At 36.2% G+C, this 24,032-nt stretch overlaps 1 protein-coding gene across 2 annotated transcripts in view; it reads right to left on the reverse strand.

The window, feature by feature from the left end:
- Cals (calsyntenin 1) overlaps positions 1-24,032 on the reverse strand; it is a 292,310-nt gene that overhangs the window by 68,258 nt on the left and 200,020 nt on the right. For both annotated transcript variants that reach the window (XM_089108431.1, XM_089108432.1), the window contains exons 10-11: positions 17,955-18,128; positions 11,599-11,820 (exon numbers count right to left, since the gene is read on the reverse strand). In XM_089108431.1, coding sequence (XP_088964557.1) covers positions 11,599-11,820; positions 17,955-18,128 — 396 coding nt within the window. The remainder of the gene's footprint in view (positions 1-11,598; positions 11,821-17,954; positions 18,129-24,032) is intronic.

The following is a 24,032-nucleotide window of genomic DNA, read 5'->3' on the forward strand; positions in this document are numbered from 1 at the left end:
CATTATTAGTAAGGAGGGTAAATGCGATGAAGATACAAAAATAAGAATACTTCTGAAACTTGGGTACTCTGGAGAATGAATTTCTCAAAAAATATATTGAGGTACTCGTTTGACTAACAGTATATGAAATAATATAGGAGAAAAATATTTTAGGAAGAAATTATACATCAACATTATGAGGTATAAAGGGTTATACTTGTATATTAAAATAGGCACAAAACTTGCACAACTTCAAAAAAAGAAACAAAAAGAAAATATCAACCACCTTTGCTATTCCGCTTTTTACATCGTCACTGCATACACCTTCTCAGCTAGCCATATTAACTCGATGAGGGGTGGATTCACCCCTTAGATAGCAATATTAGAAAGCTGGGTAGATGCTATGAACATGAAAAAGGTGGAATAGTCTTGAAACTGGGGCACTCCAGAAAGTTGAAGAAAGAGGATTTTTCTAAAAATATATTTAGGTAGCCTACTCCAGGCTCCGGGTTTCAAGCTTGTGTCAAGCAGGCTTGACAAAAATTGTTTTCAGGTTCTTCGTGTTCAACCCAGCAAAACTTTAAAGCGTTTCCATCTTACGGGTTCCAAGTGTGTTTGACGCAGTTTTTTCAAAATGAAAAACGCCCCAAAAAAGGACAGTAGAACACGGGTTTTGAAACATTTAGACAAGGGTATTCAAAAAGATAATCTGAAGAACCCGCGTCCAAATCAGTGTTGGATACGGGGTGGCCTGAAAACGGGCCCCTTTGTATAACCTTTTTGCAACCCCCATAGATATATTGTCATCCTTACCGCTCCCAGTTTTCCTATGATAGCAAAAAAGAAACTTTACTATCACATAGTGTGTTTGGAGGCAAGGATTGGAGTCCTAAACCTATTTCTCCATCATTGAAAGAGACGTAACAAAAATTGAACCTCAGGATGGACAAGGAGCAAAAGCTACCTTTTCTTTTTGTTTTGTCAAAAAAAAAAAAAAACCAAGTGAAAGGTATCTGAGCTTCCACACATGCTGCCCAATGTCCGTAAAAAAAGATTAGTTATTTTTTTGGTTGATAGGCTTCTTAGAATTTAGTCTCCAGAGTACCTTGATTCAGAACTATAGCGCTTGATGAACCCCTTGTTTTCCAATGGCTACTCAAATCATAGATGAAATAATAAAAAAGAGATAAAACAAACATGAAAAAAATTAAAAATTTCAATTTTAGAATTCTAAAATTTCCCATTTAACCTATATACCAAGCCTTAGTGAAAAAACTTAAAGGAACTTTTTTTAAATATAATATTGATTTCAATCAATCAAACTTGTGAAAAGTATCCCAAATTCTGGGAAGGATGAAACTCGCGGTGATTTTGGGAGTGGAGTGTATATTATTCCTTACTTTTGTGGCAAGTTTTACATTGAGCAATTTTGGAACGATCTACTGAGCCCCTCAATTTCACAGACACAGAAAACCTCCTGAAAATTCTGTTTCTGTGTTGGCAGAGCATATTTTTGTTCACCCTGACCATTTTATTCAGTTTGAGGAAGCGTCAGGTAAATCTAGCGACAAAGGCAAAGGGATAAAGGAGGCCATAGAAATAGCTAAAATAAAATACATTTTCGCAGATTTGACAATTAACAGAGTTACTTGCCAAGGAATACGATTAAAAAAAAGAACTACACGAAAACCTACATTAGATTAAAAGGGTCGTTTCTCACTAAAGCAATAATCTTCCTTCACTCATTTTTGTTATTAATTAAAAAACTTTTTCCTCAAATAAGTTTTTCAAAGAAAAGTAAAGAACTCCATTAAACAAAAATGAGCAAAAATAAAATCAAATAATCTACCAAGCGTGAAACTACCACAAATCAGCATCGATAAATAACCAAGTCAAACTCAAAACGAACAGAAACCATGAATTTTACTTCCATGATTTTTGCTTGGAGTAGTTACTATGTATTTTGGTTTGAATTTTTCTTTTTACTCTCGTTTGAATTCAGGTATTTTTGATCTATCCCCTTTTTTGAATTTTCGGGTTTAAATTCTTTCCTCTTTTCAACTCTTGTGGATGTGTTGTTGCGATACACGTGAAATCAAGGCCATATACAGGGGGGGGGAGGGGATGCTACTGGGTTTGCCTTCCCCCAAATTTTTGACCAACTATTAAAAAAGTAAAAAAAAATGAATACAAAAAATTTTGATGCGTTTTGTAAAAAACTTTATACCCCCCCCCCCCTGAAAAAACTAATTCCCATAACATCCTGGATACGCCTTTGGTCGAAATGTTCGCCTGCCCTCCTTATTTTTATTCCAACTGGGCGCATGCCTATTCTCTACAAGATTGAGTTGTTTGGTTAAGTAAGAGAATATCAAAAGCCAACTTTATTTCCTTATTCAATCATTCATTTTTGACACATGTTCTTGACACGTGCGATGGGATACATTTCCCAGCTTAAGTTTGAATAGCCTTGTTCCATGTTGATTAATTACGATATGATCTGCGGGAAAACGAAATTGACCTTAGGCTGTATATAGACATCTAAAGAAGATAAGGAGGGGGCTTTCAATCCTTAATTAGCTTCAGCTTTAGGTATAATAGCCAAAAGAGCATTTGAGACTCGACAGACGAGGGTAAATCCAAGCTATTAATAACAGAAGTGATCCGTAAAATGAGCCACTGGTCAATTCCTTTGTAAAAGCATGTTTCGATTCAACTAATTTTTCATTTTGAACTCTGAAAAATAAAAAAAAAGAAAGGAAAAGAAAGAAAAAAAAACAGAATTTTTAGGCAACAAAATTTAAGAAGAGAAATATGTCGGTATTTTCGCAAAAAAAAAAAAACAAAAAAAACAACAACTGAAGTCTAAAAACAATGCAGATATAAATAGAAAAAAAAACAATGTTAAAAATAAATAAGAAGAAAAAAAAAATGGAAGATGCAAGATATTGGACTGTTTTTGACGCCTAGCCTGCTTCTATTTTGTGATTCATTAAAAAAAACTTTTTCCACAAAATATTTTTTTCAAAGAAAGGTAAAGAACTATATTAAAGAAAAAATGAGCAAAAATAAAATAAAATAATCTACCAAGCGTGAAACTACCACAAATTATCATCAATAAATAAATGAAACCCAAAACTAACAGAAATTACGATAAATAACCGAGTCAAACTAAAAACGAGCAGAAATTAAAATAAGTTGGGCTCAAAACCCCTATGCCTTCCCAAGGCCAGAACCTAATTTGCACTTTACTGAAAAAATATAAATGTTTTTACGTTCATAACTTTAACAAATCAAATAATATTAACATTTTGATTACTAAATATCAGTATATGTATATTAAACTGACTCATTTGTATTTTTTCAGTAAAGTGAAAATTATGTTCTGGCGTTGGAAAGGCAGAGGGGTTTTGAGCCCAATTTATGTTAATTTCTGCTCGCTTTGAGTTTGACTCAGTTATTTATCGTAATTTCTGTTCGTTTTGGCTTTTATTTATTTATCGATGCTGATTTGTGGTAGTTTCAAGATTGGTCGGTTATTTTATTTTATTTTTACAAAATTTAGGTTTAATGGAGTTCTTTACTTTTTTTTGAAAAATCTATTTTGTGGAAAAAGTTTTTTAAATTAATTTTGTTCGTTTTATACTGACATAGTCTTTTCAGGGAAAAAGAAAATAATTCTTTAAATCTTTTTATTTTTTTAAGACTTTATAGTTTGGCCTGCTATTTGTATACTGGAGAAAAATTTTCAGCAATTTTTAACAACATACATCCTTTTAAAAATATAGACACAAATAGTAGTGTTTAATTTCGTTTCATACCTCCTCTAGTTGACCTGAAATGGAAAACTTGATAATATTCAAAAAAAAAAATCTGCTTATTTTCTTTGATAGCTTGGATACACTTACGCTATTTTGACTTGGTTAAATTTTAAGAGCAGAAGTAGCCCCGAAAGTTTGAACATAATACCCTCAGTCGATCTTAGGATACTGCTGAGAGTTCTTAGGATACTCTTAAGGTATCAGGGCCGTATCCAGGATTTTTGTTCGGGGGGGGGGGGGGTACCCGATTTTTTCCCGTGGACTATGTCTAACATCCTCGAGCAACATTACATTAGCTCGAGACAGGTAGTCCGCCCCATGCGAACCAGGACGCGTCCACTAGGCATACTTTCGTATCTATAAGGGGCATTTTTTTTTTTTTTTTTTTTTTAGTATCACAAAAACAAGTAAAGTATTTACATACGGTTGAATACTACAAGCTATTTTTTTGTGAAAAAATAAGCAAAATAGTAGGCTCGAAGTAGTCCATATATTTTTTAGTTTGTTTTTTTTTTAACTAAAGTAAGGGCGAATATATATAAAACGAAATCAAGGCGACGATTTTTATTCCCCGCAAAAATGTCGATTACCTTGTCTGGGCAGATGTCAACGTCCCTATAGACTACAAAGAGGGCTAAGCCACTCAATCGTTCTTCTCCTGTTCAATTTCTCAGCCAGGTTTTGAGCCTTTTGAGCGTTGAGAAATTTCTTTCCGGAGTAGCAGTGCTAACAGGTAACGTCGCAATAACAGCCAGAAGAAGAAAAACAACGACAAAGACTGGGTTGGTGCAAGTGCGTGTTGCGTCGTGGTTGGTTCCAGTGTGCGTGATTCAGAAGCTTCAACGATGGCTCCAGTGCCCTTCAGATCCACAGGTGTAGATGAATGTTCCGCAGATGTCCCGCTAATGCCACTGTCAGAAACATTATGGTCAGCTTGGGCGCGAAAAACGACGTAATGTCACATTTCCTCTTCATGTTAAAAATCGCTCTTCTCTTAGCCAAGTCCGAAATTGAACTGAACTGAACTGACAATCTTGCACTCTCTTATACCATACCTCGAGCGCCCATTAATCCTAATTTACTATGCAAGGTCAGGTGAACATGGGGTTACCTAATTGCGTAAGCGGATCAGAGCGCATACTATTAACCCTAATTTACTGTGCAAGGTCAGGTGAACATGGGGTTACCTAATTGCGTAAGCTGATCAGAGCGCATATTATTAATCCTAATTTACTATGCAAAGTCAGGTGAACATGGGGTTACCTACGGTTACCTAATTGCGTAAGCTGATCAGAACCGTTAACCCACAAAATGCAATAGGATTTAGTATGGGAGCATATTTTTTTTCTGGTAAGGTTTTGTCTTTACAGGTATTTTTTAGACTAATTTTCGACTCGGTCAAAAAATTTTTTTTTTGGGGGGGGGGGTTCAAACCGGGTAACCCCCCCTGGATACGGCCTTGTAAGGTATCATTTAGTTTTTAAACATAAAAGCAAATGGGAGGGTGGGCGTGGGAGGGGGATTAGTTGCCCTCCAATCACTTTCGACTGTTAAAAAGGGCATCAGCCCTTTCTATTTTCAATCGAATGAGCCCTTTCCGAAGTTCCTACGACAACTCCTTCGATACGAAGTTCCCTGGCCTAAACAACAAAAATCATACATTATTCCCACATCGATCTTTACTATAAAAATTTAAAGCCTTCCAATCACTTTCGATTATTAAAAAGGGCACTAGGCCTTTCGATTTCTAATCAAATGAGCCCTTTTTGAGTTTCTACGACAACGCTTTCAATAAACACATTATATGCCCCCAGGGCATAAATTAAAACCCTTACCCTAAGGGCAGTGAGGGTGGTTGTCATTCTCTAAGACATAATTTCCAGAACTTTGAACTATGTTAAACAAAATGGCTATTTCAAAATTTTGATTGGATGTGTTTAGGAAAATGGTGGGCGTGAGAGGGGCGTTAGTCGCTCTCCAATAACTTTCAACTATTTAAAAAGGCACTAGCCCTTTCAATTTCCAATCAAATGAGCCCTTTTGAAGTTTCTACGAAAACGCTTTCAACCTTATATGCCCCCAGGACATAACTTACAACCCTTGCCCTGGGGGCTGGGGGGGGGGGGTTGTTATTCTCAAAGACCTAATTTCCAGAACTTTCTACTACGTTGAACAAAATGGCTAGCTGAAAATAGTGATTGGATGTGTTTCGAGGAATGGTGGGCGTGAGAGGGTGGTTAGTTACCCTTTAATCACTTTCGACTATTAAAAAGAGCACTAGCCCTCTCAATTTCCAATTGAATGAGTCCCTTTTGAAGTTTTGCGACAACTCTATCTACAAAAACCTTATATGCCCCCAGGGCATAACTTACAACCTTTGCCCTGTGGGCTCTGGGGGGTTAGTCTTCCTTAAATACATAATTTCCAGAACTTTTAACTAAGTCGAACAAAATGACTATCTCTAAACTTTGATTGAATATGTTTGGGGAAATGGTAGGCATGAGAGAGGTGGTAATTTTCTCTCCACTCACTTTCGACTATTAAAAAGGGCAAATTCAATTTCCAAACAAATGAGCCCTTTTTGAAATTTCTACAACAACTTTCTATATAAACCTTATATGCCCCCAGTGCACAACTTACAACCCTTCTACTGAGGGCTCTGAGGAGGTTATCATCCTAAAAGACCTAATTTACAGAACTTTCGACTACCTTGAACAAAATGGATATCTCAAAATTTTGATTGGATGTATTTGGGGAAATAGTGGGCGTGAGAGAAGGGTTAGTTGCCCTTCAATCACTTTCTAGAATTAAATGGGCACTTGCCCTTTCAATTTCCAATTTAATGAGCCCTTTTTGATGTTTTTACAACATCGCTTTCTATAAAAACCTTACATGCCACCAGGGCATAACTTACAACCCTTGCCCTGAGGGCCATGGGGGGGGGAGGGGTTGTCATCCTTAAATACCTAATTTCCAAAACTTTCAACTACGTTGAATAAAATGGCTATCTAAAAATTTTGATTGTATGTGTTTGGGGAAAAGGTGGGCGTGCGAGGGGGGTTGGTTGCCCTCAAATCACTTTCGACTATTAAAAAGGGCACTAGCCCTTTGAATTTCCAATCGAAAGACCTCTTTTTCAAGTTTCTACGACAAAGATTTCAATAAAAACTTATATGCCCCCAGGGCATAACTTATAACCCTTACCCTGACGACTGTGGGGGGAGTGTCCTTCTCAAAGGTATAATTTCCTAAGCTTTAAACTGCGTGGAACAAAATGGCTATCTCAAAATTTTGATTGGATGTGTTTGGGGAAATGGTGGGCGTGGAAGGGGTGTTAGTTGCATTCCAATCACTTTTGACTATTAAAGAGGGCACTAGCCATTTCAATTTCCAATCGAATGAGCCCCTTTTTGAAGTTTCTACGACAACGCGTTCAATAAAACCTTATATACCCCCAGGGCATAACATACAACCCTTGCCCTGAGGTTTGTGGGGCAGCGTCCTCTTCAAAAACATATTTTCTATCTAGAAATCAACCGCGCTGAACAAAATGGCTATCTCAAAATTTTGGCTATCTAAAAAAAAAATGGCTATCTCAAAAGACATTCCAATTTCCAATTGAATGAGCCCTTTTCGAAGTTTCTACGACAACTTCTTCTATACGAGGTGCCCTGGTCTAAAGGAAAAAAAAAAAATAAATAATACATTGTGCCAACATTGTTCTTAAGTGTCCCCAGGGCATAACTTACAACCCTTGCCCTGAGGGCTTGGGGGAGTGTCCTCCTCAAAAACATAATTTCTATCTGGAAATCAACTACGCAGAACAAAATGGCTATCTCAAAATTTTGATTGGATGTGTTTGGGGAAAGGGTGGGCGTGGAAGGGGTGTAAGCTGCCTCCTAATCATTACCGACTATTAAAAAGGGCACTAGGCGTTCCAATTTACAATCAAATGAGCCCTTTTCGAAGTTTCTATGACAACTCCTTCGATAGAAAGTGCCCTGGCACGAAAAAAAAAAAAAAATAATAAAACATTGTGCCAACATCGTTCTTTACTTAGGCAGCGCGATTGCGCTGCCTATGATATTTTTTAGTTTTTCGAATCCTTTTTCTTCGGTTATTTAGCTTCTTAATTTACTTTTTCAACGTCTGGATTATTTTTAGGATTCCACTGTTTATTTTCTGCAAATTTTGTGCCTCTTCTGATGAAACCTTGCTGATTATACAGAGCAAATATTTACCATTTATTTTCCTTCTTTAAATTTCAACTGTCTAAAGTTTTCGTTTCGTAATTATTTATTCTTCATATCTTTTTTTTTCTATTACATCACGTTCGGTGAATTCGGTCTTAAATCTTTCATAATTTTTCATTTAATGTTTATACATCTGAAATCTTCCTAAAAAACTTATGTACTATCACAGTCACTGATATTTTTTTTCAAACTGGAGGGTTGCAACTCTGCATGACCTGCATTACATCTCGGAGCGCCACTTGTTTTACGACATATGGTGCACTCCATTCGCGCGTGGCAAGCGCCACCTGGTTGTGCATCATTTTCGAAAGTGGCAACCCTCAATTCGATCAAACATACACTGTCAAATCTAAATAATAGAGAAAGCCTTAATATGGAGCATAGGTGGGTTCCGTGGAACTCTAAATTTTCAACTAGAAGATATAAAGAAAACCAAGCAGTTTTTTTGCCCGTCTTAGTCCATTAGTTTTCAAGGGAAATCTGCGTTGCTAATTAGAAAGTAAAGAAAAAATCCTAGCAAATGAAGACTGAAAAATCGTTCGCAAGAGCTAAAATCATTCTGCTCTAATTGAGAAACATTGCTATTTCCTTTCTAACATGCCTGATAGAGAACATTTTATATCTTCTTCCTCGTTTTCTGAATAATTATCGTTCTTTTCTTTCACATCAATCTTTTTATAATGCTTTAAAGCCATATTTTTGCCACTAAACTTTTTCTTAAACCTAATCAAGAGCGTATCCAAGATTTTGTTCGGGAGGAGGGGGTAGTTTTTTTAGAGGATGATAAATATATAAACTTTATAAAACTCCTAAAAATTTGTTTATATGCATTTGTATTACTTTTTTTACGAGTCAGACAGAAATTTATGGGGGGGGGGGAAGAGGTGTTAAAACCCTAACCCCCTCCCCACTTCCCTCGTGGATATGACCTTGAAGCTAATCATTGCATTTTTATCGAATGCTACTATTTTTTATGTCAAGAAATCGTGAATAACAGTCGTAATTTATGAGATTTTGAGCTGGGTTGTTTTTTCTGATAATTTCTGAATAAAAAGCGAGAAAATGTTGGTTTTAAGTTTTACAATTTTTTGATATATTGAAAAAAAAACAGTCAACTTAAGAGCAAGTTAAATTAAATCGTAAAAAAGGAGACTAAATTCGGCTTTTAATTTTTTTGTTTATTCGACCAGTATTTTGGGGAAAATGTTGGTTCCGATTTTAAAACTTTATTATTTTTTTTTAGGTTTAAAAGGTCGTTTCATTTTTCAACATTATTCCTGCTATAGGTAGGAAAATTAGCTTTAGGGATTTGAGTTTTAGCTTCTGCAATCTACAACTGTTGCAAAAGGTATTATTCCTCCAACACGAACCGATTTTTTAGAATAACTTTTTATGGAACGTTCTCCAAAAACTAATTTTATTCTCATACTTGAATAAAACACTGCTTCTACTCAGAAAACCGGTCAAACGGCTCCCAAACACGAGAAGCCATACTAGCAGAGTTGTTAGCGCACTGGAGTTTTAATCCTTCGTTCAGTAGTCACAACAAATTCTCTCCCTTCAAAGAGCAAGGTTATAATGGCAATATTTTCACTTCCCAATTTTGAAATTTTGTTGCTTTCCCATTCACAGTTTCAATTCTCGTACATTCTCCAGCTGAGACTTGAGGTAGCTCAGACAACCCCCATAATTGACAATAAATAAAGAAAAATACATAAGGGGTGTTGCATGGGCTTTGGACCCAGCCCCATCAGGGTCTCGCACATTTTACCGTTCTCGTGTAGCTTATCTGTTGTTGTTTGTTACTGTGCACTCCTCCAAAATAAATTCCTAGATTTGTCCCTGAATATAAAAGATTACGCGAGACTCCAAATTCCAAAGGGAATATATAAAGGAAAGGGCTAATTTTCACTACTGCTTCTTCCATTTGTTTTCAAAGAGAATTCGCATTTCCTACGAGGAAAATAATACGAAAAAAGTCTCAACTTGAGATTGAAATCCATTCCTAAAGATTTGGAAAAATCCAGCTGGAAAATAAAAAAAATATCTCGTTTGGTTTCTAATAAACCTTAATACTGTATTCCCTTTTAAGTATATCTTATCGCTTTACTGTCTGATCATTCTTCCTTTAGGCATTTCTTTAAACTGAGACATTTACTTTCTTTAAACTGAGATGAAACAATTTGGTTCTAACACCTCTGGAAGCCTTCCTAGCAAGCCTTGCAAACTACCTTTTGGTCACTAGTAGGTATTAGAGATTTTATTATCTGGATATTTATTCTATTTCTTCTATAGATTAAAGTAAGAAATACTCGCCATCTCTCGAGAATTGGGCATCTTAAAACTCCCAATGGAAACTCCCACTAAAACCAGGAGAATCCTGGAGGGGATGTCGACCCAAGAAATCCATAGGCCGCAAATAATAGTCAGACTTCTGCTATCTTAACGCGGTCCAGAAGACTGAGTGGGAAGATGTGCTGGTAGCAGCTAAAGTGGTCTCATGGAAGAAGAAGAATCGACGTTTTTTCCTTTTTTGCTTTAAAATAACAAGAGTATTATTGAGGGTAACCAACAATTCCCCTGAAAGTGGGGAACTTAGAGCTCCAAAGGGAACCTCCCACTGATAACGAGCAGGATCAAGGAGGAGAGGTCGACCCAAAAAGACCCTAGGTCACAAATACAAGTCAGACCTCTGTATCTTAGCACGGTCCAGCAGCGTCAATGGGAAGATGTGCTGGTAGCAGCTGAAGCGCTCTCATACATAAAAAGAATCGATATTTTTCCCTTTTTAAAGTACCAATAACATCAAAATCAAAACAATTTTTGCCTCGCACAATCACCCAGGATTTTTATTCGAGGGGGGGGGTTACAAGAAACTTTAAAGTGTATCAAAATTTGTTTATATGCATTTTTGTTAAGTTTTTACGCGTCTGACAAACATTTCAGGAGCGGGCGTTGGTTCAAACACACTACTCCCACTCCTCCCCTTGGCTTTGCACTAAACCAATCGAAACAGATTTCATTTCCACTGCCCGAAAGAAAGATTTTTTGGTACTTGTATGAAATACCCCCTACCTAATATTCTTCGTATATGTTTCTCTGACGCACGCTCAATCCTAAAGAAATATACCAAAGTAAGATTAAAATAGAATATTGTAGAAACAAATCTGGACTATATATTTGCACATTAAGGGGGGGGGAGGGGGGTAAAGTATAGCAGTTCTGTTTCTCTGACGCTCAATCCTAATAACATATAAAAAAATATTATGAAAATATAATACTTTATTGACCAAATCATGGAAACTGCGGAGGTACTTTACCCCCCCCCCCTAATGTGCAAATATATAGCCCAAGTTTGTTTGTAAAAAAAAAACCATCGATATCAGCTTCGTTTTTGCGCGTCGGAAAAACATTTCAGGAGGGGGCGTTGGTTCAAAAACCTCCCCTTGGATACAGCCTTGCACTAAACCAATCGAAACAGATTTCATTTCCACTGTCCGTGGTAATTTATGAGACTTCAAGCTACAATTTTTTTTTCTAATTACCTGAAAGGCTAATCACTGGTTCCAGAGCTGTTTGGACGATGATTTCACTTTCCACCGGTGGCAGCTTAATAACTTTTCCAGATTCGCAAACAATTGAAGTGTAAAGACGAACGCCTCTTCTTCCCGGAACGGGAAACTCTCGAGAATTTTTATAGGCAATTTGACGGACAATTGACTCTATCTCGCTCTTATTTTCGCCATTAACGCTAATCTCTGTCATATCTGAAAAGAAAGATGGGTCGTTTATGGTCAACGTGACAAGGAGTTGAGGAACTTGTTAAAGAGAGGAAATTGTAGCACGGATAGAAAAAGGAAGCTATTAAAGAGACTAGTTAGCCAAAAAAAAAAAAAAGAAAAAAAAAAAGAAAAAGAAAAGATCTATCCCTGGGATACGTTTTTAGAAGAAGCTCTTAGTTAACTTATATGTATCCAAAAAAAACTCAAACTGTTGCAAAATAACAAAAATAAGATACCAGATATGGACCGGTAAAAACATTGTTTGACACTAAACAGTTTGTTCTCAAGCCGACTAAAACTCCAGAAATATATGCCATTGCGAAGTTCACGCACTTGGGAGTTTGAAAATTTTCCCTTAAAATAGACAATGTTGCGAAATCCCTTTTATGAGCTTCCAAGTAGAGCTCATCATTTAAGTGTCACCCGTAGCTTATTAGAAGGAATTGATTAAATTCTGAAAGTAAATAAAATTCTAAAAGCAAATCTAGAAAAAAGGTAAAAAAAAAGGGCTCTTAGCTTACCAAGGGTAGGTAAAACACTGATATGATACTGGCCATTGAAATTGCCAAAGATCTGAAATGGCCAAAAAGGTGTAATAGCCAAATGGCCTGCCACCAAAGGGTCTATTACCACCTGATTTTATTGTTTATGGAGAATCTCTATTTTTTATTTGTTTTTATTCATGGAATGCAAGCATTCTCATAGAACAGATAGAGAAAACGACACGTGACAATAAGAGGCGTTTTCCTGTTGTTATAAATATTCAGTCTTTTTTAAACTTCAAACGTGGCGGCGTTACACACTTTATTTTTGAGTTGGTTGTAACAAGCTGGTGTTTTTTTTCTCCGAGTTTTATTTATTTCATATATTTATTTTTTTTTGCAGGGTATGTAAAGTCCCGTATCATCGGTTTTAAGTTGTTTAATAAAGATAAATTGCATCAGGTTGATCTTATTCTTTTTTATCGTTTGATTTAATTTTTTATTTGTCTTTCCTTTTCGCTGTTTTTTTTCTGGCCATGGGGACAACTAGGGAGGTTCTCTATTTTCATGTTTTTGTATTATTGTACATATATTGTTAGTAAAGAACTTTATAAAACATTCAGAGTACAAAATTGTCACCTTAATTTCAAAAGCATATAAATTTATGATATTTTAAAGCTAACTTCCCAAAAACATTTATGTCCGGTATGGCTGTGCATATTCATTTATTTATTTTTTACTGACCTCCGGGAATTAAGCAACACATCTGCAGATTAAGAAATTAGAACAACTCTTTCACTTAGAATTCTGAAAATCCTTAAATACTGCGTCATTTGGGGAATCTTTGTAAATCATTCCCCTTCGCTTTGAAATTTGACTTTTGTGCAGTCTCTTAAAGCAGGTTTCAAAGATCGCCTTAGTTCATCACATTCAAAAAAATTCATTGGTTTTAAAATATTTACAACGAATAATATCTATTTTGACTTATTGACGCTGTGTTACGACGATGATGGGTTGCGATATATGATGTGTTAGGGGTTATAACGTAGTGAAGCTTTGTGATCAAGCCAGGGGGCTGTAAGTTTCCCGCATAGGGTTTTCAGCCATGACAATCCCAATGGTGTGCTTTTTTTCGACCCGACATGATTTTTTAGGGGATTCAAACTATTTTCAAAATTACAAACAATTTTCGAAATAACGTTTCACTATTAAGACTCATCGAGAAATTAGTTAACAGTCCCGAATCAGCTACAAATGACAATTTTTTCTCATCAGTCAGTTAGAAAAAAACAAGTTTTTAATTTTTGGCTACTATGGGCCGTGGTTCGTTCTTTACTAGGTTACAGCTACCCCCGCAACCACGAAATTAATACCGTTTAACATAATGTATTTTTAGTTGCCACAAACTAGATGCCAATTTTTTTTACATACCGAAATTTGTACATAAATTTCAAAACATTTACACTCCAAAACTACAACAGTGCAACCAATATTTTTCAGTGCAGTAATAAGCCAAGTTATAGTTCATGCATAAATCGAGCCGCTCTAAAAGTTGCTATAAAAAAGGATAAAGATCCTCCAGAGACACTGCTGGCGCATTAAGCGGCCATCCGGCGTTTCATTTGCTTGGTCTTCTAGTACATCGACAAGTAGCTAGTCTATCGCCCAATCTTGATGCAGCGAGGATCGGTCCCTTGGCCTCGTATTGGTAAGAAGAACATCAATCTACCGTGCTACCATGAGGTAGGAGTCTGAAAATACCCGAGTTGCTTTCAGACCAACAGCAAGACAAACTACCATTTTATTGCATGCAGCTCCTACTTTAAGCTTACCCTTCCTCTCGCATCAAACTAATCGAACAATTACCAGTTTTATGCAGCCAAAAGGTAAGAAATTCAATTATAGTCTCTGAGTTTCAGGGACGTAAATGTCTTCGAAAGTTACGCTTCTTGATTTGATTCGCTTAAACCCTTTATCTAATATACGGGAAGGATTCCAGACTCTCCATGGATGTGCAAAAATTGCGAACTTTTATCGTCGGTCGGGTAACGTCGTAGCTGAGTTCGAATAAATCAACGTTCAATATGAAGAGTTAATTACCACGAATAAAACAATTACCAGACACTGATACATCAAAATGAAATGCGCTGAAAGCTTGTATCTACTCTCCTTAAGAGAACAATAATTGTGCATGTATTTTTTCTTGAAAAGGACTCCACCAGTTCTAAAAAAAAGTCAGATGCACATAAAAATCGTAAGCTAATGTTGGAAAAGCTTAACTTGAATAAACTGAGTGAAAATGGGCCTTCAAAAGCTTTGTTCTCGTTTGGCACTTTCCGGACAAACCAAACAACCAGGCCACAGACAAATGTTATACAATACAGATGCCCAACGGGCTTATCTGGTAATGTCAGAAAAGTGTGTAAGGTATTAGAAGTGTCTTAATGCTATCCACAATGAGTTAGTCTTTTTACCGTCTCTTGTTATACTTATTCTAGTTGATTGAGACCGTTGATTATGCATTGAAGTTATCGAGTATTTTTCTGTAGGTTAGCTTAGGTGAATTAAAATTATCAATCATATTGCTTATGTTTCTTCAGTAGTTGAGAGTTTACAAAGTAAAATTTCTTATGTACCTGCAGTGCAATGTATAATTGAGTTTTTGTTTCTCGTCTTTGTAATTTGTTCGATTATGTGTAATGTGTTGGAATTTGTTTTTTGTGTGTGTTTTTTCTTTTTTAGTGATACTCTGTCTTTTGTACCTTTTTTTGATGGGTAATAAATAAATAAATAAATAAATATGCAATATATAAGAAGGGGGATAGATCTCAGCATAGTCATTATAGACGAATATATTTAGGGAATGTAGTTAGTAAAGTGTTCAGTAAAATCTCGTTTGGTATTTTTACATAGATAGTTAGGTATAAATAGTAGCTTGATCAAAATCCAGGCGGGGGGAAGTTCAGGGAAAATTATAGCGTCATAGATGGTTAGGTATAAATAGTAGCTTGATCGAAATTCAGGCGGGGGAAAGTTCAGGGAAAATTATAGCGTCGTGGATCAGACTTATATTGAATACGTTGGTAAGGTAGTGCAATGAAATTAGGGGGGTAGATTCTACATAGCTTTTTCAGATTTAAAAAAAGCATTTAACGGAGTAAATCGAGTACTGTCAAGAGATCGGAGTAGATCAAAGTCATTATTGCGTCAAGTGGTTGGTGCGCTGGGTTGCGGCGCATGGGTTCGATCAATGGTGTACCCGGTTATTTGGTTTGGGACGAAGCTTAGTGGTGTAACTCTGTAAGCTCAGCCAGAGTCGATCTAACCTTAAATGGGTACCTGGAGAAATCTGGGGAAGATAAGCAAAAGGTATGCAAAAGCACAGGATGGCTGGCCCCAGCCCCCCATCGTACTTCCTGGCTGAAAGGCCACGAAGCGGAGATCAGCACCGCCGGTTTGGACCTTTAGGGTCGACTGCCGTCATACTTACTTACTTTTACTTTTATTATTGTGTCTAGGCCTACTCAGTAGGTTTAATATTATTAAAAATGTATTGTGACTGCACAGTTTTCTAGGCTAGTTAATAGTAAAATAGGAGTAAAGCAAGGCGGTGCCCTTTCCCTTTGGCTATTTTCTTTGTATATTGATGATTTGGAGGAGTTTTATAGTAGTAAAGAGGCTCCGGTTGTGTTAGTTACAAATTTCAGCTTGTTTCCCCTTAATTTTCACTGATGACATAGCTTTAATTGGAGATTCACGAAGGAATTTGAAGAAATTATTAGCTATAATGTCAGAATATTTAAAAATGAAGAAGTTGGAATTAAATTTTAGTAAGTCGGAAGTAATAGTATTTAGAAAGGAGATTATTTTATGAGAAGAAATTTTTTTGTTTCGATGGAATATGTCGGACTTTGAATATGATTTTGTTTATTTATGGTGTAGATTGTCAACAGCAGGGAGTATGGGACAGGGGCGGATCCAGGACTCTTTTTTGGGGGGAGGGCGGGAGCGTAAAATAGGTTTATCCGATAAACTTGAGCCGTAAATCCCTTGGCCAAGGGGAATCTAATATAAACAAAGGAACGTATTTGGCGAATAAGGCCTAAATTAGCGTAATGTTTTGGGGATTTTAAACCATATTAAAAACCTCAGAACGGTATTTGAATATTAGCTTTAAATTTAAAGCTAGAAAGGGCCAAGAAACGTTAATGAAGACGATTTTGTAAAATAAACATGTTGTACCAATTTAACAGGTCAAAAATAGGAAAAATATTTACCTGTGTCTATCCTATAGGCTACCGCCCGACATAGTACATCATGTACATTGTTAATTATGATTTACTATTAAAATATATTATTGATTAGCTTCACTTGTAGGAAAGATATAAAATTCCTCATTGGTGCAAAAATAACGTAAGTTGAAGATGCGGTATTTAAATTTACTAATGATTCAAGACTGCACTACTCCTATCTACTTTTTATTTTCGTTTATTTATTTTCCCGGATCAAAGCAGAAACACGAATATAAATGTGATACTACCCTAAAACATCATATTTTTTAAACAACCGAAAGAAAAGTCTTATGCCCGTGCCACATCATAGTCACATCTATAGATTAAGAAAGGCAAATATTATGAATGACAAGGCAATTTTCTTGATTTAGCGTCACACTTGTATTTAAAAAGCAAAAATTAAAATTGCAAGAAATTAGTTTAAAGAGTTTGCACCAAAAGTAATTTGTATCCAACTGTTCTCTAATAAGCCTTCTTAACTTTTGTCAGATTCCTCTCCCAGATAGAAAACCGCTGTTCTAAGTTTCCATCTTTTCTAGTTTTAAAAATTATGCCTTAAACCTTGACTTTTAATTGGTCAATCAAGAAATTTATGTTTGGAAGTTGAACAATGTTCAACTCGCGAAATTACAAAAGGCGAACGTAATTGGCGCTGTAGTCGTGCGTAATTTTGATTTGATCGACAAGTGTGACTATGACGTGGCACGGGCATTAGAGAATCGCGGTTTTTAGGCATGAGCATGTGATGACGCTTTCTAATTGGATTTTAAGTAAAAAACTAAGACACAAGTAAAACTTTAGAAAAGTACTTTTTATTAAGATAAGGAACATATCCTGGCATGTGTATGTTAACTAGGAAACTATAAAATAATCCCTTCCTTGTTGGTTGCGTTTATGGGCCCCGTTAAGGTGTGGTTGATGAAATATACAAAAGAAACAATTAATGGGAACAGGGAGCGATCTACTAATTTTATGCCGGACTGACCTCTGGTCCGTTGATATTAGAAATACCTTGGAATATTGTGAGTGTTCAAGTATCTTATTGTATTGTACTTTATTGTACATCTCTTATATTTGTTGGCTCCCTAGGGCAATCTTAATTTAGTCCCTCGAATATACCCAGCTGGTACGCCCCATTAGTCAGATCCTAGCCTAAGGCACGCTACCAAAGTTTAATTACCTTAGGACCACAAGTATCTTCCCTATAAAGGGAGAAATAAGGCAACAGCCACAACCTCACGCTACAGCCTTAAAATCACTTTATTACAAATAGAAGTGGGGTAGGCCGAGAGGGCGTTAACTGTTTTCATTTCGAGATTCTTAATACTTATTAAAATAAAAGTACCATTATTATTGAGAATCTGCATTCCAGGTTGAAGAAGCTGAAACGATGGCAACTCAAGTCCCTCTTGACATCTTCTAAGACAGGATATTACTTCGGAACTCTCCAGTTTTCCAATAAGAATAGAAAGGCCAGAGAGATAGCCTTTCATATGATGCTTCAATCGCTGCTCGCTTCCTAAAATCATATATTTTTTTTTCTAGCATAGCAATATAAAAAATATCAACAATAGATGAACTAACAAAAATTCAAATCGAAGTTCACCAAGCAAGTTTGGCTACACGAAATGTGACTCACAAAATTTCAAAGTAAAATATGTTGACGGATTATGCAAAGAAAATGGTTTAAAATTTTAAGCAATTGACCGATACAGCTGTCAGGAATGTTTTATGTTGAAACAATGGGCCCTTGTGGCCTGAGCTTTGATTAAATTTAACGTGCTACACATATATATAGATTTAAATCCAATGCATGTTTGTCTATCTCTTCTGTATGCAGTACTACTTTGTTCATCCAATCACTACTTTATTAAACTGTTGCCAGTAACGCAATTGTCAGATTGTCAGGACAAGTTTCAAGATTAACTTTAGTTGAGTTCTCTTTTAATAATCTAAGACCATTTTTTCAATAACTCTAAAATCCTTATGCAGATTTCCCATCAAAACATTATTAAGTGACTCTTTAAATAAAGTGATTGTTTCATTTTGTTGGAGCCACATATTAGAATATAACCACGGAGACACACAATATGATATAGTAGTTCCCTTCCCTGTGGTTGTGTTGTGTTGCCATATCAGATCTGTCAAAAAAAGAAGCAACTACAGTTTATCACATTTCTTTTCATTTTTTCTCTGTAGACGTTGTGTGTTTTTCTCTTGTCATTTCCTCTCAAATGTGAATTTGTTTAATCAACTTTTTTTCCATTTTTTCTCCTTTCTAATTTTTTCAAGAATGTGACTCCAAATAAGAATGTTGGGATCCGTTTCCCAACATTATTAAGTGACTACACGCTGATTTTACTCAATGAAAAAAGTCAGGAAAATCACGAAAGTTCAAATAGAATTCAAAGGTCAACCACTCAGAGTGGCCGTAATTACGCATAAACACTTGAGGCTGACAGTATCTGACAGTATCTGACAGTGAAAGTATCACTTGACAGGCTGACAGTATAGTCAACTGAAGTCCCAGGTCCGAAAGCAATTCAAGTTAATTATTATTATTATTCATTTATTGCCCGTAAAAAAAAAGTACAAAAGATATAGTAGACGGGGTAATCACTAAAGAAAACAAAAAGAATAAAAAGAAGGACACAAAAGGTTATGCGAAACCTTTCTTTTACCTTGTGATTTTCGGTAAGTTCTCAGGTTGACCTGTTCCGCTCACCCCATTAAGAATGAGCTTACCTCTCATATGACCAGTTTTTCCCACCGAAAAGATATTGTCTGTCTTTATGATACTTGGACATCTTAGGAGATATAAATCTTTGGTACGAGGCATTCTCCAGCGGGGATAATTTTGAAGTTTCCATACTGAAGATTAAGATGGGCATTTCCCAACAAGTTCAACTTTTGCCAAGTTTCACCTAGCTTACATCCAATAAGGGTACTTAGTATGGACCCTCAATATTTAATGTAGAGTGAATATTAGGTAACCAACAAATGCAAAATACTTTCTTACAGAATACCCTGGATATAAATAGACACTATTGCCCAACCAATAAAAGCCTGGTAAAAATTCGGTCAAAATCTTTGGTTTGGAAACAGAACAAAAAATAAAGACATCTTGCAGGAAAATAGAACTGAGCTAGAATAAAATTTCTACAGAAGTTTCCAATTCCCTTGGTTATTTCAAGAATATCACTGTTTCTACAAGAAGTATGATGTGGATCATTACATAAATTTACATTTATGACGACTTACCGTCAGCTACACAATCCAGAATATGTTTAGCTTTAAATTAAATTTTTTATGCTTAGTTCAGACGTGTAAAGTTCCCATAAGGATTGCTTTAAAGAGTGAAAACATTTTTACTTAGTTTTTTCAAGATATCCTACAATGGTTAGGAAAACCTTGAAGCGCAAAGGGTGATATCAAGCAATAGCTTAGGAAAGCCTTAAAGTGTAAAGGATGAGAGTGAAAAGAAAATCTGAATATTGGACCTACATAAGTGGAAAATTACAGAGCTGAATATACATTAAAAAAAAAAAAAAATTGGAAAACTGGAGAATTCACTGTTTAGCTAAAAAGCCCTCCATCTGCAGTTATACAGTTTTTGCTAGTAGCGGGTGCTAAATTAAAAAATTGGGTGAAACATCAGCTAAAATCATGCAGCACAAACAGCTTAAGACAGTTCATCTTCCCTTTGAAGGTGTAGCTGTCTTTGGAAATAGACCTGTTGGTAATGTTTGATTTTTTACAAACGAAATGCGTTGTCAGCTTTAAGCAACTAGTTTTCTTATTTGTTCAACGTGGCAACACTGAGAAAATATGATTCAACCCTAAAAATACCATAGTTTTGAATCGAGTAAAAGAAAATCCCTAAAAAGTCAAGGTTTTCAGGTATAAATAGACTGTTCCAGGTTTCAGAAGATGGTCCCAGAAGTAAAAAATTGTTTATTTCCATGTCCTTGGTACTTTATAATTTTCCTCACAAGGTAGTTAGGAAAAAATTACAAATTATTTTTGGTGTCTTCAAAAAAAAAAAAAAAAAAAAAAAAAAAAAAAAAAAAAAAAAAAAAAAGGAAAACCCATTCATCCTTAAAGGAAAAACGTCTGAACTAAGCATTAGACGTGGACAACATTCCAATTCCAACATTTCAATACAAAGAAAACCTCAATTTCCACGACGAACTCAAGAGAAAATTTAAGTCATACTACAATTAAACTAAAGAGAAAAAGTGACATAATTTTCCTTTAGTTCCGTGGTAACAAGTTTCCTTTAGTTTAATGGTTTTGCATCTCTGACGTACTTCCGAAAGCCTATCACATTATTCTTAATTTTTGTAGAGATAAATAGCCCCGCCTCTTTAAAACCTGTTTGGTTTCAAAACCATGCTAATGTGAGAACTTGTTACAGATTAAATACAAAAAACAAGTTTTTTTAACTGAAAGTAAGGAGCGATATTAAAACTTAAAACGAACAGAAATTATTCCGTACATGAAAGGGGCTGTCCCCTCCTCAACGCCTCGCTTTTTACGCTAAAGTTTTTCATTGTTTAAAAAAAATAGAGTTGTGAGAAAGTCAAACTTTAGCGTAAAGAGTAAGGTGTTGAGGAGGGGACAGCCCCTTTCATAGACGGAATAATTTCTGTTCGTTTTAAGTTTTAATGTCGCTCCTTACTTTCAGTTAAAAAAAACTTGTTCTTTGTATATAATTTTTGAACGTTTTTGAATAAATGCAGGTTTTGATCTTGGCTCACAGAACATGAATAATTAAAACGAAATTTTCATATTAATTTACATTTATTTGGTTAAATGGCTTTCTCGAAACTTGTTTCATTTTATTTACGAACGTTGTTATTAGTAATAAATATACGTAACTTACGAATTAATTTACGTAACGAACTTCTATATTCATATATTTTTAATACGTATATTAGGGGGTTCGCCCCCTAGTCAACACTCCCGGGCACGACGGAATTGTGACTGAACACCTCCGCTGTGGCTCACCTCTGCTCATTGAGCACTTGACGCTGCTATATCAAATGTGCCTTGATTCTGGTGCAGTCCCTAGGTCGTTTGCCCTAGGTATTGTGTCTAACGTCTTGAAGAAGGGAAAAAATCGTAACCTTTGCTCTAGCTATAGGCCTATAACAGTTTCTAGTACATTAAGCAAAGTGTTAGAGAGACTTCTGTTACCTGAGCTGTTACGAAAGTGTAAAATTGACAATCGACAATTCGGGTTCCGTCGCCACCTCGGTTGTGCATTTGCACATCGCCTTCTCACGCGTATAGTATCGAAAGCTCAGAATCAATCACGGACTCTTTTAATTTGTGCAGTAGATGTGTCCGCGGCGTTCGATTCGGTAATTCATTCAAAGTTAATTTTGAACCTGCTGCACCAAGGTGTGAACCCACATGTAGCGGCCGTCCTATGGCACTGGTATTCGAGTAGCCTTATCCGTGTTAAGTTGAGTAGTGAACTCCTGTCGAAACCGATTAAGCTTCACCGGGGACTGCGTCAAGGGTCGGTTTTAAGCCCTGTACTCTTCAATTCACTAACCTCGTCGGTAACAAAAAAGATTAACGGTGGTTTTAACACTGAATGTATGGATGTGAGCCTACTGTGCTACGCAGACGACATATTACTGGTGAGCACATCGCTTTGTAACCTTCAAGCTAATATCGATCTCCTAAGTCGAGGTTATACTAATATTGGTCTGGTTATTAACCCTGCTAAAACAGAATTTCTTGTATTTGAACCCCCGCGTGCGCCGTCTGAAGTTGCCCGTCGCGAGGCTACCCGTGTTACCGTTGCAGGGCAAGTAGTACTTCCAAGCCGCAAGTTGAAGTACCTAGGTATCACATATGGAAGCGACCTCAGAAGCTCGCGTGCTCTTTTTGTTGACCAGGTTCTGTCGGGTTTTCGGTCTGGGTATGCTAGACTTGCAGCCCTGAAGTTTAAATTTAATAAGCATATCCTTGCTAGGTTGTATCGTGCCGTCGCTCTTCCCTTTGCTCACTACATCTCACCCGTTTGGCATTGGCTATCGAATTCGGATATGTTGCGAATCCGTTCAGGCTTTTGCAAATATTTAAAGTTTCTGCTTGGTCTGCCACTTTACCTCCGTAACACTGGTCTGCTAGAAAAGTATCATATACCTGATCCTGTTGAGTTCATGCCGAATTTTGAAAAACAAGCTCTCGTGAAACACAGGGCACTATTATTTGATTTCCCAGCGACTTTCTTGCTTGATAGTTGAAGTGTGATTTGTTTGTATTTAGTAGATTATTTTGTTCGGTTGATTTGTGTTCGTTTTTATTTTCTCTTTTCTTTTGTTTTGCTCCGCTTCTTCATGCTTCTTTTTTATAGCGGGTTTGTAATAAATTATTATTATTATTATTAAGCGAAAGTTCGAATTTTGTTCCAATTCTTTAAAACTGACCGCTTAATCACAAAGGCTGTTAATTAGAATAAATAGCTCTTATGAAAGTACTAAAAAATCTCTGGCTTAAAGAGTGAGGTATTAACTAGGGGGTGAACCCAATCATATATGTAATATTTTCTGTTCGATTAAAGTTTTGATGTTCCTGCTGTTGCAGTTGAAAAACTTGTTTTTTTATATTTAATTTCTGATCTTCTTATAAATAATGCTGGGAAGTCCGGCGTCCCCTTCATAGCAATGTCCCTTCCCCCATGAAAACTTCATGGAAAGATCCTCCCACATAAGCCCCGACCCCCCCCCCACTACCAGGAAAAATCTCCCCTGAAAACGTCTGTACTGTATACTTCCCAATAACCAATACTATATGTTAACATTGGGTAAAGTTCATAACTTTCAGCCCTCCTCCCGGGAAGTTCGGGGGATTAAGTCATCCTAAAAGACATACTTATAATATTTTCGAACATGCAGAACAAAATGGCTATCTCAAAATTTTGATCAGATGACTTTGGGAATAATATGAGCGTGGGAGGGGGCCTAGTTGCCCTCCACTTTTTTTGTCACTTAAAAAGGGCACTAGCACTTTTAATTTCCATTCCAATGAGCCCTCCCACGATATTCTAGGACCACTGGGTCGATACGATCACCCCTGAAAAAAAACAAACAAATAAACACGCACCCGTGATCTTTCTTCTGGCAAAAAATGCACAATTCCACATTTTTGTAGATAGGAGCTTGAAACCTCTACAGTAGGGTTCTCTGATACGCTGAATATGATGGTGTGATTTTCATTAAGGTTCTATAATTTTTAGGGGATCTTTCCCCCTTTTTTCGAAAATCCGCCAAATTTTCTCAGGCTCGCAACTTTTGATGGGCAGGATTAAACTTGATGAAACTTATATATTTGAAATCAGCATTAAAATCCGATTCTTTTGATGCATCTATTTGTATCAAAATACCGTTTTCTAGAGTTTCGGTTA

Source organism: Artemia sp. Qi Xiang Cuo, chromosome 3 (assembly GCF_049724085.1).
Source record: "Artemia sp. Qi Xiang Cuo chromosome 3, ASM4972408v1, whole genome shotgun sequence".
Taxonomy (NCBI): Eukaryota; Metazoa; Arthropoda; class Branchiopoda; order Anostraca; family Artemiidae; genus Artemia; species Artemia sp. Qi Xiang Cuo.